The 16,062-nt window shown below is 53.1% G+C and overlaps 1 protein-coding gene across 1 annotated transcript in view; it reads left to right on the forward strand.

Annotated features, from left to right (window-relative positions):
• VIL1 (villin 1) overlaps positions 1 to 16,062 on the forward strand; it is a 32,967-nt gene that overhangs the window by 2,529 nt on the left and 14,376 nt on the right. The window contains exons 2-16 of the mRNA XM_001090524.5: positions 1,965 to 2,050; positions 2,465 to 2,539; positions 3,787 to 3,983; positions 5,839 to 5,947; positions 6,101 to 6,211; positions 7,191 to 7,393; positions 7,503 to 7,581; positions 7,756 to 7,854; positions 8,628 to 8,781; positions 9,770 to 9,870; positions 9,960 to 10,097; positions 10,707 to 10,865; positions 13,782 to 13,961; positions 14,539 to 14,684; positions 15,712 to 15,856. Coding sequence (XP_001090524.1) covers positions 1,976 to 2,050; positions 2,465 to 2,539; positions 3,787 to 3,983; positions 5,839 to 5,947; positions 6,101 to 6,211; positions 7,191 to 7,393; positions 7,503 to 7,581; positions 7,756 to 7,854; positions 8,628 to 8,781; positions 9,770 to 9,870; positions 9,960 to 10,097; positions 10,707 to 10,865; positions 13,782 to 13,961; positions 14,539 to 14,684; positions 15,712 to 15,856 — 1,971 coding nt within the window. The 5' untranslated portion in view covers positions 1,965 to 1,975. The remainder of the gene's footprint in view (positions 1 to 1,964; positions 2,051 to 2,464; positions 2,540 to 3,786; positions 3,984 to 5,838; positions 5,948 to 6,100; positions 6,212 to 7,190; positions 7,394 to 7,502; positions 7,582 to 7,755; positions 7,855 to 8,627; positions 8,782 to 9,769; positions 9,871 to 9,959; positions 10,098 to 10,706; positions 10,866 to 13,781; positions 13,962 to 14,538; positions 14,685 to 15,711; positions 15,857 to 16,062) is intronic.

Genomic DNA, 16,062 nt, shown 5'->3' on the forward strand with positions numbered 1-16,062 from the left:
GATCATCAATTTAGTTGACCCCCTAAGTTGACTCCCTCAGCTCATAGATGAAGAAGGGAAGTCCACGTTCATACAGCTAGTGAGTGTCAAAGAAAAAGGGGGACGGGGTCGGGCAAGGTGGCTCATGCGTGTAATCCCAGCACTTTATGAGGCTGAGGTGGGTGGATCACCTGAGGTCAGGAGTTCAAGACCAGCCTGGCCAACATGGTGAAACCCTGTCTCTACTAAAAATACAAAAATTAGCTGGGCTTGGTGGCTTGCGCCTGTAATCCCAGCTACTCGGGAGGCTGAGGCAGGAGAATCACTTGAACCCGGAAGGCGGAGGTTGCAGTGAGCCGAGATAGCGCCCCTGCACTCCAGCCTGGGCAACAAGAGTGAAACTCCTTCTCAAAAAGATAGATAGACAGATAGATAGATAGATAGATAGATAGATAGATAGATAGATAGATAGATGGATGAAAGGAGGGGACAGAGACAAAGGTGATGATAGAAATGAAACAGAAAATGGTCTCCTCCTTTATACCCAGCTTGGTTCTGCTAGACCAGGAATCCTGGGAGCCCTGGGGACTTGGTGGGTTGAAAAATACCTGATGGAGGATATCATGGTTGCCTGATGGAGAAGGCCATAGCCAACAGGCCATCAGATGGGACCCAAGCCCAAGGGGCTCCTACAGATACACAGCAAGCTGCTTATGATCAGCCAGAGGAGGCACTGATCAAGAGATTGGGCAGGGCCTTACCTCAAACTCTAGAATGCCAGGGAAGCAGCAGCCACTCCTCAGGGCTCAGAAAAGGGAGTTTCTAAGTACTAAAAGGCCAAGTCACTAAGAGGTGACTCAAAGTCAAGGTGCAAGGAGAGATTAGATACTGAGATTTCAGGCTGTCAGCGAGTGGAGGCCTGACCTGTTGGCCACATGCCCTTTCATTCATTAATCAGTTCAAGGAGCATTCATGGAGGGCAGCTCCCTGCCAGGCTGGGTGATAGGCTCCATGGAGATCGGGGTGGCCTCTGGCCTGGTGAGGAGGAGCCTTAAAACTAGGGAGGAGAATAACTGGGCACAAGTGGCTGTCTGCCCTGGCTCATATCAGAATCACCGGAGAGTTTTAAAAGCACCCATGCTCCACCTCCCAAAAGGCAGAAAACAAAGCACCCATGCCCAGCCCCACCCTGACCTAATTAAATCAGAATCCCCAGGGATGCCGCCAGAGCCTGGAGCATCAGCACGTTTAGAAGCTCCCCAGGTGAGGCTCATGAGCAGCTGGAGTGAACACAGCTACAGGTCCAAGCAGAAAGGGCTGGTTGGGCACGGTGGCTCACGCCTGTAATCCCAGCACTTTGGGAGGCTGTGGCAGGTGGATCACCTGAGGTCAGGAATTTGAGACCAGCCTGGCCGACATGGGGAAACCCCGTCTCTATTAAAAATACAAAATTATCTAGGCATGGTGGCTCATGCCTGTAATCCCAGCTATGCGGGGGGCTGAGGCAGGAGAATCACTTGAACCTGGGAGGCAGAGATTGCAGTGAGCTGAGATCACGATACTGCACTCCAGCCTGTGTGACAGAGCGGGACTCCATCTCAAAAAGAAAAGGAAAAAAAAAAAAAATGGAGAAAGGGCTGACGTGAGGAGAAAAGCTTGGGGAGGGGCGTTCCTTCCAGTTTAGCGGGCAGAGAGTGGTTCACAGTGGGAGGGTTCACTCTGTTCATCCATTCATTCATTCATTCATCCATCCCTCACTCCTTCCCTCCACATCTCTTCCTTTATCGAGCAAAGTCACTGTGCTAGACACTGCGGATTCGGTACTAAACAAGCAGAAATGGTCACTGAGTGAGGAGTAACCCTCTATGCTCCCCCAGGCCCCTGAGCCTGCGACCTCCTGGCACTGTTGGGAGTTCTCTAGGGGCAGACTGGAAGGGCAGCATCTGAACTCAGGGTGCCCCTGCTCCCAATGCCTTCTCCCCCAGGCTCACTCACCATGACCAAGCTGAGCGCCCAAGTCAAAGGCTCCCTCAACATCACCACCCCAGGGCTGCAGATATGGAGGATCGAGGTGAGGCCCTGTCTGGGCATGGGGGCCTCGCAGGCCTGGGGTGGAGGGAGGCAAGGCAGAGGCCTGGGATTTCTCTTAGTTTCCTCTGCTCCTGCCCTGCAGCCCCTGAGAGCTCAGCCCCTCACCTCCCGCATCATCCACACCCCGGATGGTCTCCCTTTCCCTTTCTCCATTTCTTCTCCCTCTGTCTCTCAACCTTCCTCTCCACTTCTTCTTCCTCACTCGTCCCTTCCTTTCCCACCATTGATTTTCCTTCTCCCGCCCCTCACACAGTTTCCCTCTCTCTTCCTTTTCTCTCCTTTCATTCCTGGGCCCGGCTCTTTTTTTCCGATGCCTCCTACCCTGGGCCCTCCTCCCAGGCCTAGGGGTCCTGGTGGTCCAGGGAAGCCCCTCTGACCCCTTTTCTCTCCTTAGGCCATGCAGATGGTGCCTGTTCCTTCCAGCACCTTTGGGAGCTTCTTCGATGGTGACTGCTACATCATCCTGGCTGTGAGTCAGGGGCAGAGGAGGAGGCTGAGCAGACAGCAAAACCCACTGTGGTGTCAGGGAGGAAACAGGCTGGGGACCATGGGGAGAGCTGGCCTGGCTTCACCCCAAGACAGAATTTACTGGGTATGCCCAAGTGCCCAACCTTGTGGTGGCTTTACAGAGGTCAGAGGCTCTTGCTGCCCTTGATCCACTGGGCTTCCAGCTAAGGCCAATTTCTGTGGATTCACATTCTTGGGGAAACTTCTGCATTGTTGCCATATCACCCTAACTTGAGTCCACATTTCCAAAATCCATAGTCACCTTCTTTCTTTAAAATTTTTTTCAGAAGGAGTCTCGCTCTGTTGCCCAGGTTGGAGTGCAGTGGTGCGACCTTGCCTCACTGCAACCTCCACTTCCCACGTTCAAGTGATTCTCCTGCCTTAGCCTTGAGAGTAGCTTGAACTACAGGCACGTGCCACCACAATCAGCTAATTTTTTTGTATTTTTTAGTAGAGACAGGGTTTCACCATGTTGGTTAGGCTGGTCTTGAACTCCTGACCTCAGGTGATCCACCTGCCTCTGCCTCCCAAAATGCTGGGATTACAGGCCTGAGCCACCATGCCCAGCCTCGTAGTCATCTTCATATCACCTTGATTTTCACCACACCCTGGTACCACCTGTACTATTAAGACATTTGTATTTTTTTCTTTATATTGACTCATTTTAAAATTTTATTTTATGTATTTATTATTATTATTTTTTAGATAGTCTCGCTCTGTCGCCCAGGCTGGAGTGCAGTGGCACGATCTTGGCTCACTGCAACCTCTGCCTCCCGGGTTCAAGTGATTCTCGTGTCTCAGCCTCCCGAGTGGCTGGGATTATAGGCACCCGCCACCCCACCTGGCTAATTTTTATATTTTTATTAAAGACAGAGTTTTGCCATGTTGACCAGGCTGGTCTTGAACTCCTGGTGATTCGCCCGCCTTGACCTCCCAAAGTGCTGGGATTACAGGCGTGAGCCACTGTGCCTGGCATAAGCAAGTTGTTTCTGAGGTGAGGCAAGTGAGGCCTGGAGAGGAGAAGCCATGTCTCGGAGAGTCAATGGTAGAGCTGGGCCATGACTCAGGGCCCCTAACCACTAGCCTAGTGCACTTGCCGTGTGCCACGCTCCCCCATGGTCCTGGACGGCACCTGTGTGGGAGGTCACACAGAGTGGGAGGGGCTGTGGGAGCCCAGGGTCTCGGGTACACTGGACACCTTTTCCCTAGATCCACAAGACAGCCAGCAACCTGTCCTATGACATCCACTACTGGATTGGCCAGGACTCATCCCTGGATGAGCAGGGGGCAGCTGCCATCTACACCACACAAATGGATGACTTCCTGAAGGGCCGGGCTGTGCAGCACCGCGAGGTCCAGGGCAACGAGAGCGAGGCCTTCCGAGGCTACTTCAAGCAAGGCCTTGTGTAGGGAGGGCGGGCTGCAGGCTGAGGGAATGAGGATGAGTGGTAGGGATGGAGAGGTTGGGGCTGAAGAGGCAGGGACACCCAGACCTGTTCGGGTCTGGGAAGAACACTTGGAGCAGGGGGAGGTGACCTGGGACGGGGAAGGGACCCTGGAACTGTGGGGGGAGGCACGAGGGGGACTCTCATGAGTTTTTGGTGATTGTCCTTCACTTTTCCACTCCCCAACTCTTATTTCTGCCACTGCTCTGCCCTTGGTCTGGAGGCTGTTCTGAAATTCTGTAACTCTTGTGAATCTCTGTAAATCAGCTCCTACTTGAATGTCCTGGAGAGCTCAGTGCCTAATCGCCCAACTCTGGCCAATAGACAAATGGCTGCTCCCCCATCTCTAATGCAGGCCTACCACACTAAAAACCAAGACTGCCAGCTTTTCTTTTTCTTCCTTTTTTTTTCCAGATGGTGTCTTGCTTTATTGCCCAGGCTGGAGTACAGTGGCACAGTGGCAAAGTCTTGGCTCACTGCAACCTCCGCCTCCTGGGCTCAAGCAATTCTCGTGCCTCAGCCTCCCCAGTAGCTGGGATTACAGGTGCACACCACCAGGTCTGGCTAATTTTCGTATTTTTAGTAGAGACAGGGTTTCACCATAGGCAGGCTGATCTCAAACTCCTGACCTCAAGTGATCCATCCGCCTCGGCCTCCCAGAGTGCTGGGATTATAGGTGTGAGCCACCACGCCCGGCCCCACCTTAGCCTCTTGAGTAACTGGGACCACAGGCCTGAGCCACCAAGCCCAGCTAATTTTTTTATATATATATTTTGTAGAGATGAAGGTCTTGCTCTGTTGCCCAGGCTGGTCTCAAACTCCTGGGCTCAAGTGATTCTCCTACCTCAGCCTCCTAAAGTCCTGGGATTACAGGCATGAGCTACCACTCCCAGACCAGACTGCTGGCTTTTCTGTACAAGTTGAAGTTCTAGCTTAGCTTTCCCCAGGAAAACACACACTCTGGAGCTGAGTTGTTACTGACCTGTAGGACAAGCCGGGGGCTCTCTAATTAGCCACAGTTCCCATTCTTCTTTTTTGTCTTGCTCTTCTCTTCCCACACTACAGCAGTAGTCCATTCCTGTGGGCACTGGAGTGGCACCTCTCCCTTCTTGTTTTTTCTTCCACTTTGATCCCCTGTCCTCAGGATTCTGTCCCTATTTATTAATACATTTCCTTTTTTTTTTTTTTTTTTTTTTTTGAGATGGAGTCTCACTCTTGTCACCCAGGCTGGAGTGCAGTGGCGTGATCTCGGCTCACTGCAAACCTCCGCCCCCAGGGTTCAAACGATTCTTCTGTCTCAGCCTCCTGAGTAGTTGTGATTACAGGCACCCGCCACCATGCCCAGCTAACTTGTATTTTTAGTAGAGACAGGGTTTCACCATGTTGGCCAGGCTGGTCTGGAACTCCTGACCTCAAATGATCTGCCCACCTCGGCTTCCCAAAGTGCTGGGATTATAGGCAGGAGTCACCGCACCTGGCCTATTAACACATTTCCTACTCTTCATATATCATGACCCTTCTTTGCAGGCCTCTCCACAGGGCAGGGACAATGGCGAGATGAGTGAAGATCTAGGGTGCAGAGTTTAAGGTTGCTTTGACTGTCAGGGTGGTTCAAGGGCATGCCACAGGCCAACCTTGCACTTTCAGGACCTGACAGTGAGTGACTCCCTAAAGTTTGCATCCTCAGCACCTCATTCACCTCGCCTACTCCCAGCCTGGCCCTCAGGTGACCTCAGTGTGGCAGCCAGGACCTGGGAGAACAGGGGCCAGGCACACCTCCCAGCCCACTCCCCTGGGTCTTCTCACCTCTTCTCAGGATCCGGAAAGGAGGCGTGGCTTCTGGCATGAATCACGTGGAGACCAACTCCTATGATGTCCAGAGGCTGCTGCATGTCAAGGGCAAGAGGAACGTGGTAGCTGGAGAGGTAGGCAGGCCCCACTGGAGCATCGGCCAGGGCTGTGAGGCCCAGGGCGGAGGGCAGGGGCTGAGGAGGGGTGAGGGGCAAGGAGGGGTGGCCAAGATGATGGATGATAGGCGAGCTCTGAGTGGGGTCTGCACTTCCCCCATGGCTCCCTAGGTAGAGATGTCCTGGAAGAGTTTCAACCGAGGGGATGTTTTCCTCCTGGACCTCGGGAAGCTTATCATCCAGTGGAATGGACCTGAAAGTAACCGCATGGAGAGACTCAGGGTAAACCTTCCCATGCACCACACCTCCCTCTCAAATCCTCGACTGCCCCCACCTGCTCCTTTCCCCAGGCCTCTCCCCACTGACTATTGGGGACAGTGTGTTTGAAGGTGGATCACTCTCCATGTGTTTGGGGCAGGTGTGCATGTTGGAGTTTGTGTGTGAGAGCTTGTGGTCAATCCACTCAGATAGAATGAGTCTCTACAGTGTGGCAGAGCCTGTGCTAAGCCTTGGTGATCCAGTGGTGAATGAAATGGGCATGGGCGTATGTGTGTTTATACTCACAGCACATTGACGCTGTGTGTGCACTGTGAGGCTGCAAGCATGTTTGGGGGCAAAGAGATTTTTTTTTTTTTTTTTTTTTGAGATGCAGTTTTGCTCTTTTTGCCCTGGCTGGAGTGCAATGGCATGATCTCAGCTCACTGAAACCTCCACCTTCTGGGTTCAAGTGATTCTCCTGCCTCAGCCTCCTGAGTAGCTGGGATTATAGGTGTGCACTACCATGCCCAGCTAATTTTTTGTGTGTTTTTAGTAGAGACAGGGTTTCACCATGGCCAGGCTGGTCTTGAACTCCTGACCTCAGGTGATCCATCCGCCTCGGCCTCCCAGAGTTTTGGGATTATAGGTGTGAGCCACCGCACCCGGCGGAAGAGATTGAGTACTGTGATCCTTGGGGCTCAGCTGTTGTCTGGAACTGTGAAGTCTAAGCATACATTTCCCACACTGTCAGAACAGAAAGCCCAGCAAGCCTGCTTGAGCACCTTCCTGACGGTGGGGAAACCTGCTTTCCCAGCTGCCTTCTCCCTGGTTTCCTTACATGCCTTAAAAGCTTGACCCCTCCGACAGGGAAAAGCAGGGCAGGGGTCTCAACCCCTGTGGCTGCTGCTGTAGGTGGTCTGGGCTTGCCTGGCAGGGTGTGGGGTGGCAGACACTGCCTTGTTCCCCTACTACTCCCGATGGGTCACCAGGGGCGTTCCTGCAGGGCATGACTCTGGCCAAAGAGATCCGAGACCAGGAGCGGGGAGGGCGCACCTATGTAGGCGTGGTGGACGGAGAGAATGAATCGGCATCCCCGAAGCTGATGGAGGTGATGAACCATGTGCTGGGCAAGCGCGGGGAGCTGAAGGCAGCTGTGCCCGACACAGTGGTGGAGCCGGCACTCAAGGCTGCACTCAAACTGTACCAGTAAGTGCCCAGTGGGGTCTTCCTGGGTGCTGGGGACTCCCTGGGAGCAGGTGCCCTGGCTGAGGGGCTTGGGGCCCCTCTCCATCTATGCCTTGCTTCTGTCCTGCAGTGTGTCTGACGCTGAGGGGAATCTGGTGGTGAGGGAAGTCGCCACACGGCCGCTGACGCAGGACCTGCTCAGTCACGAGGTGGGAGGGTCTGGAGACCCCCCAGCCCACTGCAGCCTGGCCCCCTCTCCCTCAAGCCAGAAAAATTCCAGGGGGCTTGGGGTGGGCATGGGAGGGAGAGACTCTTTTTGTGTGTGAGGCTGTCCCAGTCCAGCACTTCCAGCTCCATCAGACTCTTACCTCTCCCGACTCTAGGACTGTTACATCCTGGACCAGGGGGGCCTGAAGATCTACGTATGGAAGGGGAAGAAAGCCAATGAGCAAGAGAAGAAGGGAGCCATGAGCCATGCGCTGGTAGGGGTGGGGATCCAGGAGGAGGGCAGAGTGATGGGAGGGAGAGAGCAGATAGCTGCATGGGGTGGGCAGGCAGGCTCAGACCAGGGCATAGCGCCAAGGCAGAGGCAGGGAAGGCTGGGAGCAGCAGGATGAGGGCTGGGCACGGCCCAATGGGAGGGGCCTGAGGGGCCATTCTATAGTCATCTTGGGGGTTCTCTGCACACCAGGGAGCCAACCACCAGACAACCCTGGGGCCACCTCAGGATATGGGCTCTCAACTCCCTGCACCTGAGCTGAGTTTAGAGAAGGGAAGGAGAAATGGAAGGAGGCTGGCTTCCTACAGAAGGGGATTGGGTCAGCTCAGACCAGGACCAAGTCAGAGTTTGGGGTCATTGCTGGGGCTGGAGCCATAACCCTAACTGGCTTGGGGCCAGTGCCAGTGTTGGATTGGGGACTGGGCATTAGGATTAGCATTGAGGTAGGGTCACCTTAGGAGTTAGATTTGGCTTTGGGATTGGGGTCAGAGTTGTGTTTGGGTATTAGATTTGAGGCTGAGGTCAGAGTGAGTCTTGAGGCCAGTATTAGGTTTCAGGCGGTATCAGATTTTACCTTGATGCTGGGGGTCAGAGTAGGGTTAGGTTGGGGATTAGCATTGGGATTGGGTTTGGGTTCAGTTTTGGTGCCAGGGGTAGATCTGATGGTGGATCTCGTTAGGTTAGAGCCAGGTTTTGGCTTGCACTGGGAGTGGGGACTAGGGGAGGGGCATAGCTTCCAGCCCTTTCTCTTCCCAGAACTTCATCAAAGCCAAGCAGTACCCACCAAGCACACAGGTGGAGGTGCAGAATGATGGGGCTGAGTCGGCCGTCTTTCAGCAGCTATTCCAGAAGTGGACAGCATCCAACCGGACTTCAGACCTGGGCAAAACCCACACTGTGGGCTCCGTGGGTGAGGGCCAGTCATGGGGCAGTGAGGGAGCCAGGATCCAGGAGCTGGGCCAGGAGAGCCACTTGGTCCACCACCCACCCTCCTTCCCTGACATGCATCTTCCACGAAGACTTTTACATCGGCTCTGGGCTTATCCTAGCGGGTGGAGACATGGACAAACTCTAGTTGTCACAAAAAGGGAGCCGAGAGGGCTGGTCGTGGTGGCACATGCCTGTATTCCCAGCACTTTGGGTGGCTGAGGCGGGTGGACCACCTGAGGTCAGGAGTTCGAGACTAGCCTAACATGGTGAAACCCGGTCTGTACTGAAAAAAAAAAAAAAATTAGCCAAGCATGGTGGTGCATGCCTGTAACCCCAGCTACTCAGGAGGCTGCGGCAGGAGAATCGCTTGAATTTGGGAGGTGGATGTTGCAGTGAACCAAGATCGTGCCATTGCACTCCAGCCTGGGCAACAAGAGTGAAACTCTGTCTCAAAAAAAAAAAAAAAAAAAAAAAAGGGAGCTGAGAGTGATGTGATGTTTCATTTGGGAAGGGGTTGGGCCTCCCTGGAAACCAAACAGCTCAGTCTCTTACCCGCCAGTATTTGCTGAGGGCAAGCTCGGTGCCCGGCACCTAGGAGAGGAGAAATAATAGCGTACAGCCTCCATCATTGCAGAGCTCCCTATTGAGCTGGGAGACAAGGTCAAGGCTTGAAGTCTGAATGCTGCAGGGGTCAGGATGTAGATCAACAAAGCTAAAGCCTTGCTCTTATGCTTCTCTTGGCTCCCTGGGAGGCACTGGTGAAGCAGGAGTTTTAGAGGGAGGGAGATATGGTTCTCTACTGTAGCTCTGCCACATTCTGTGCAACCAGGTAAGCTACTGAATCTCTCTTGCTTCGGTTTCCTCATCTGAAAATGGGTCTAAGAATTGTAGCCACCATTCAGGGCTGTTGTGAGGACCTGGGGGGCCTCAGCTGGTGACAATTGGTGTCATGATTTCCCCTACTCTAGCCAAAGTGGAACAGGTGAAGTTTGATGCCACATCCATGCATGTCAAGCCTCAGGTGGCTGCCCAGCAGAAGATGGTAGATGATGGGAGTGGGGAAGTGCAGGTATGTGAGGGCAGAGAGGCCCATGCTGGGTGGAGCAGGGATGGTGGAACCTGTTCCTGGACCTCACCCTGGCCTGATACTGGCCCTAGGTGTGGCGCATTGAGAACCTAGAGCTGGTACCTGTGGATTCCAAGTGGCTAGGCCACTTCTATGGGGGTGACTGCTACCTGCTGCTCTACACCTACCTCATCGGAAACAAGCAGCACTACCTGCTCTACATCTGGCAGGTCAGGTCCCGCCACGTCCCACCCAGAGCATAGCCGGCTTAGCTCCACCTTGTACATACTCCTGCTAAGTGGCCATCACCCTTGGGTTGAATACCTCTGGGGATGGGGATCTCACCGCTTCAAGAAGGACTGCTTTGGCTATGAGGTCCAGCTAGTACCCCCATTCACAGCGCTTTTCCATTTGGTTCTCTGAGTCTCCCTTCCAATTTTCATTGCCTTCTGCACATTCTTATCACTTGCTCTGCCCGTGGGATTCTGTGTCTAGATGTGAGGGAGCAGGGAGTGGGTCTAGGAGTGAGTGGTGTGGTGCCTGTGATGCTTCCCTGAAGAAGGAGCAGTAAGGAAAGGAGGAGGTTTGGGGTTAAAGCTGGGGTTGCAGGTAGGTCAGGGCTGGGCTGGGTCTGCGAAAGAATTAGGTTTGAGGTTGAGATCAGAACTGAGGTCTGGGTCAGATTGGGGTTTTGGCTGTTTCACAGTGGAGTTTGGTGGGGAAGAAAATTGGGTTTAGGACCAGGTCAGACTTGGGGATGGAGTTGTTGCTGAGGCTGAGGATGGGGTCAGAATTGGGGGCTGACCCTATCCCATTCACTCCCTCCTGCTCATCCCCAGGGCAGCCAGGCCAGCCAAGATGAAATTACAGCATCAGCTTATCAAGCCGTCATCCTGGACCAGAAGTACAATGGTGAACCAGTCCAGATCCGGGTCCCAATGGGCAAGGAGCCGCCTCATCTTATGTCCATCTTCAAGGGACGCATGGTGGTATACCAGGTGTGGCTGCTGAACTGAGGTGCCTGGCAGTACCCATTGTGGCAAGACAGGCATCCAGGAGATGGGGAAGTGGATGGGTGGTGGGAGCAGGACTTAGGGTGAAGCCCATTCTTCATAGGAGACTACCCTGGAGGTTCTATCACCTATGTGGAACTGGTAATAGAAATAACCCATTTGGTTACTTTAGAAATACATGTAATTGGGCCGGGCATAGTGGCTCATGCCTGTAATCCCAGCACTTTGGAGTCTGAGGTGGGTAGATCACCTGAGGTCAGGAGTTCAAGACCAGCCTGGCCAACATGGTGAAACCCGTCTCTACAAAAATACAAAAAATTAGCCAGGCATGATGGTGGGTGCCTGTAATCTCAGCTACTCAGGAGGCTGAGGCAGAAGAATCTCTTGAACCTGGGAGGCGGAGGTTGCAGTGAGCTGAGATCGTGCCATTGCATTCCAGCCTGGGCAACAGAGCGAGACTCCGTCTTTAAAAAAAAAAAAAAAAGGCCGGGCGCGGTGGCTCAAGCCTGTAATCCCAGCACTTTGGGAGGCCGAGACGGGCGGATCACGAGGTCAGGAGATTGAGACCATCCTGGCTGACACGGTGAAACCCCGTCTCTACTAAAAAAAATACAAAAACTTAGCCGGGCGAGGTGGCGGGCGCCTGTAGTCCCAGCTACTCGGGAGGCTGAGGCAGGAGAATGGCGTAAACCCGGAAGGCGGAGCTTGCAGTGAGCTGAGATCCGGCCAGTGCACTCCAGCCTGGGTGACAGAGCGAGACTCCGTCTCAAAAAAAAAAAAAAAAAAGGCCGGGTGTGGTGGCTCACACCTGTAATCCCAGTACTTTGGGAGGCTGAAGTGGGTGGATCACCTGAGGTCAGTAGTTCAAGACCAGCCCAACCAACATGGTGAAACCCCATCTCTACTAAATACAAAAAGTAGCTGGGCATGGTGGTACATGCCTGTAATCCCAGCCACTTGGGAGGCTGAGGCAGGAGAGTTGCTTGAAACCAGGAGGCAGATGTTGCAGTGAGCTGAGACTGTGCCACTGTACTCCAGCCTGGGCAACAAGAATGAAATTCCATCTCAAGAAAACAAAACAAAACAAAAACATGTAATGCACATTCACCATATGTAAGTACTGCCTGCCCTCTACACCCCAACTCCTTGAATCCTTTACATAAAAAAGGAAGATATTTTGGCTAGATTTGCTTAAATGATACACCTGTGAAAACTGCATTGGTGCCTTCCAACATAATGAAACAGACATCTCATGCAATCATTTAAGCAATAATCTGCCTATTGAGTGCCTTAAACACACAGTCCTTTGCAATTCCCCAAGCAAGGAGAAGAATGGCATGCTAATACATTTCGCCATCTTGTTGGGAGAGGACAGACATATTAGCAGTGAACCAACAGTCTGAGGAACCATGTGGTTAAATGCAAGAAGTAGGCCAGGCACAGTGGCTCACGCCTGTAATCCCAACACTTTGGGAGGCTGAGGCGGGCGGATCACGAGGTCAGGAGTTTGAGACCAGCTTGACCAATAGGGCAAAACCCTGTCTCTACTAAAAATACAAAAATTAGCTGGGCGTGGTGGCGTGCACCTGTAGTCCCAGCTACTCGGGAGGCTGAGGCAGAAGAATCACTTGAACCTGGGAGGCGGAGGTTGCAGTGAGCCGAGACTGTGCCACTGCACTCCAGCCTGGGCAACAGAGAGAGACTCTGTCTCAAAAAACAAACAAACAAACAAAAAAAAGAAATGCCAGAAGTAAAAGTTGAGTCAAAAGAGGAGCCGGAGTATAATAATCTGGGAATGTCATAGAGTTTATGGGCAGGAGGGGATTTAGAGGAGACATTTGTCTTGACATTTGGGTCAGAGTTGAAGAGTTTAGCAGAGGTAAAATGAGGGCACACAATGCAGGGGGCACAGCAAGGACAAAGGCCCGGGGGAGAGGCTCTGTAGGGAACATCAGAAGCCTGGTGGAACTGGCCAGGTGTGGTGGTTCACGCCTGTAATCCCGCACTTTGGGAGGTGGAGGCAGGTGGATCACCTGAGGTCAGGAGTTCAGCCTGGCCAACGTGGTGAAACCCTGTCTCTACTAAAAGTACAAAAATTAGCTGAATGTGGTGGTGCGTGCCTATAATCCCAGCTACTGGGGAGGCTGGGGCAGGAGAATCGCTTGAACCTGGGAGGCAGTGAGTCAGGATCACACCATTGCACTCCAGCCTGGGCAACAGAGCAAAACTCAGTCTCAAGGAAAAAAATAAATAAATAAAAGGCTAGGCGCTGTGGCTCACGTCTGTAATCCCAGCACTTTGGGAGGCCGAGGTGGGCGGATCACCTGAAGTCGTGAGTTCCAGACCAGCCTGACCAACATGGAGAAACCCTGTCTCTACTAAAAATACAAAAATTAGCCAGGCATGGTGGTGGGTGCCTATAATCCCAGCGACCCAGGAGGCTGAGGCAGAATTGCTTGAACCCGGGAGGCGAAGGGTGCAGTGAGCTGAGATAGTGCCATTGCACTCCAGCCTGGGCAACAAAAGCAAAACTCCATCTCAAAAAAAAAAAAAAAAAAAAAAAAAGCCTGGCAGAGCTAAGCTGGAGGGTTTGATGGCAGCAGTGTCTGCAAAGGCAGTTTGCATCTTCGTCATGTGCGGCCTTCAAAGGCAAAGTTGAGGAGCTGGGTTTTAGGCTATAAGCAACGGGGAGTCACTGAACGTTTTTCAGCAGAGAAGCGCCATGATGCAAACAATGTTTTAGAAAGACCTGGTGACAGAGCATCAGAGGAGCTGCAGGGGCAAGCCTCCCCGCCCTACCCTGTCCCTCTCTGGTTCTCTTTGTGCCCCTCTGTTCCTTCATCATCTTCTTTACTATGTGACTCCTGACTCTCTCTCCCTGCCTTCTCCCCTCACCTGCAGGGAGGCACCTCCCGAGCTAACAACTTGGAGCCTGGGCCCTCCACACGACTGTTCCAGGTCCAGGGAACGGGTGCCAACAACACAAAGGCCTTTGAGGTCCCAGCGCGGGCCAATTTCCTCAATTCCAATGATGTCTTTGTCCTCAAGACCCAGTCCTGCTGCTACCTATGGTGTGGGAAGGTGTGTTCAGGGCCTAGAGGTCTCCCCATCCCCAAGTGGGTCCTGGCAGTCCCCCAGTTTCACAGCAGCCCCTAGGTGAGGGCAGGAACCCCTGGCCAACTAAGTTGTGCCTGCTCGGTTCTCAGCCACCTCTGGAGCCCAGTCTCTCCCTCCTCAGTAGCTCTGGGTCTATCTTTCTGCCTCGTCAATGACCATCCTCAGATTCTCTGCCTCTCTGAGTCAGTCTCTCTTGTTCTGTTTCTCTGGCCACCTCCATCTGTCCCTGTGTTGGTCTGTCTTTATGTCTTGGGCTCTCTCTCACTATCCTGAGCCTGTCACTGCCTCTCCTTTGATCTCTGTAAGAAGAATGCATAGCCTCTTGGAGTCCCTCTTGACCCTTCAAAATACTCTCTAGTTTCTTCTATTCTTTGGAGTGTCAAGGACAGAGGAGAGCATGTAATTGTCCCCGTGTGGCCTGTATACACAGAGTCCTGACCCAGGAGAGCCCTCTTAGACCGTGGAACTCTGGGTAGTGAATGTGGTAGGAGGGTGGGGGTAGGGGTGGCACTAGAAATTGGCCAACCCTTTTTTGTCCTAGGGCTGTAGCGGAGACGAGCGGGAGATGGCCAAGATGGTTGCTGACACCATCTCCCGGACGGAGAAGCAAGTGGTGGTGGAAGGGCAGGAGCCAGCCAACTTCTGGATGGCCCTGGGCGGGAAGGCCCCCTATGCCAACACCAAGAGGTAACTCTCAGGTCCCTCTGCCTCCAGGTTACCAAGGTGGGGGAGCCTCCATCCCCACACTCAGAACCTACAGCAGGCATGGACTAAGGACACTGTGTGTCAGGCCCTGTGCCAGGCCCCCAGGGATACAAGATGAATCAAGGGCAGCCCATGCCCTTGGAGCCTCTTGGTCAGGGGCTGTGTCTGTGCTGCTCACTTCAGTATGCCTGGGACCTGGTGGGGTATTTTCTTGGCAAAGGGAATTCCTGGCCATAGGAGGCAGCTCAAAGCGAGGGGCAGTGCTAGAGGTTTGCCTTTCAGTAAGAAGATGCCAGAGGCCAGCCTGCCTTTAGGTCCTGATACAGGCCTGGGATGCTGAGGGGCACCAGCTACAAGCCCTCTTTCAAATGGTTTTGTTTTTGTGACAGAGTCTCGTTCTGTCACCCAGGCTGGAATGCAGTGGCGCAATCTCGGCTCACTGCAGCCTCTGCCTCCGCCTCCCAGGTTCCAGCAATTCTCATGCTGCAGCCTCCTGGGTAGCTGGGATTACAGGCACCTGCCAACATGCCTGGTCAATTTTTGTATTTTAGTAGAGGCGGGGTTTCACCATGTTGGCCAGGCTGGTCTCGAACTCCTGACCTCAGGTGATCCACCTGCCTCAGCCTCCCAAAGTGCTAGGATGACAGGCATGGGACACTGTGCCTGGCTCAAATGGTTTTTCTAGAGAATATCCATGATCCACTGGTCCCTAGTTCAAAAGCAAAAGGGCATGTACTGTAGTAGCAGCAGGAGGGATGGAGGGAAGATATCAGGAAGAACTTCCTAACAAGGCTCTGCAAAAGCCACTGGAATGCATGTCCAGAAAGCAGTGACAATTTCTCCCTCAGAGCACTCCTGGAATTAGAGGGGACCCTTTTATCAATCAGAAGACAGAGCATTTTGCTGGAAATGACCTTTCCATGCCAGAGTCCCTTCCTCAGAGTTCTGTCCTCAATCTCCTTTTGCCATACCTTCCTTCTGCCAGTACAATCTTCTCTCCATCCTGCAGACTACAGGAAGAAAACCTGGTCATCACTCCCCGGCTCTTTGAATGTTCCAACCAGACTGGGCGCTTCCTGGCCACAGAGATCCCTGACTTCAATCAGGATGACTTGGAAGAGGATGACGTGTTCCTACTAGATGTCTGGGACCAGGTAGGACCAAGGGCCTGGGGACCCCTCTTCCCAGCCACCTCAATCCCCAGGGCCAAGAAAGAGTGGCTTTAAGGTTAGGTAAGTGTCAACATTTTATTGGTCCTCACATAATTTCTCCCTGGAAATGGTATGAACACCAGAAGTGTAAGAAAGAAGGAAGGTGGGGAGTAACGTGCTCAAGAGAGGCTGCAGGGAAGAGCATATTC

The sequence above is a fragment of the Macaca mulatta genome, chromosome 12, assembly GCF_049350105.2.
Source record: "Macaca mulatta isolate MMU2019108-1 chromosome 12, T2T-MMU8v2.0, whole genome shotgun sequence".
In the NCBI taxonomy this organism is placed as follows: domain Eukaryota; kingdom Metazoa; phylum Chordata; class Mammalia; order Primates; family Cercopithecidae; genus Macaca; species Macaca mulatta.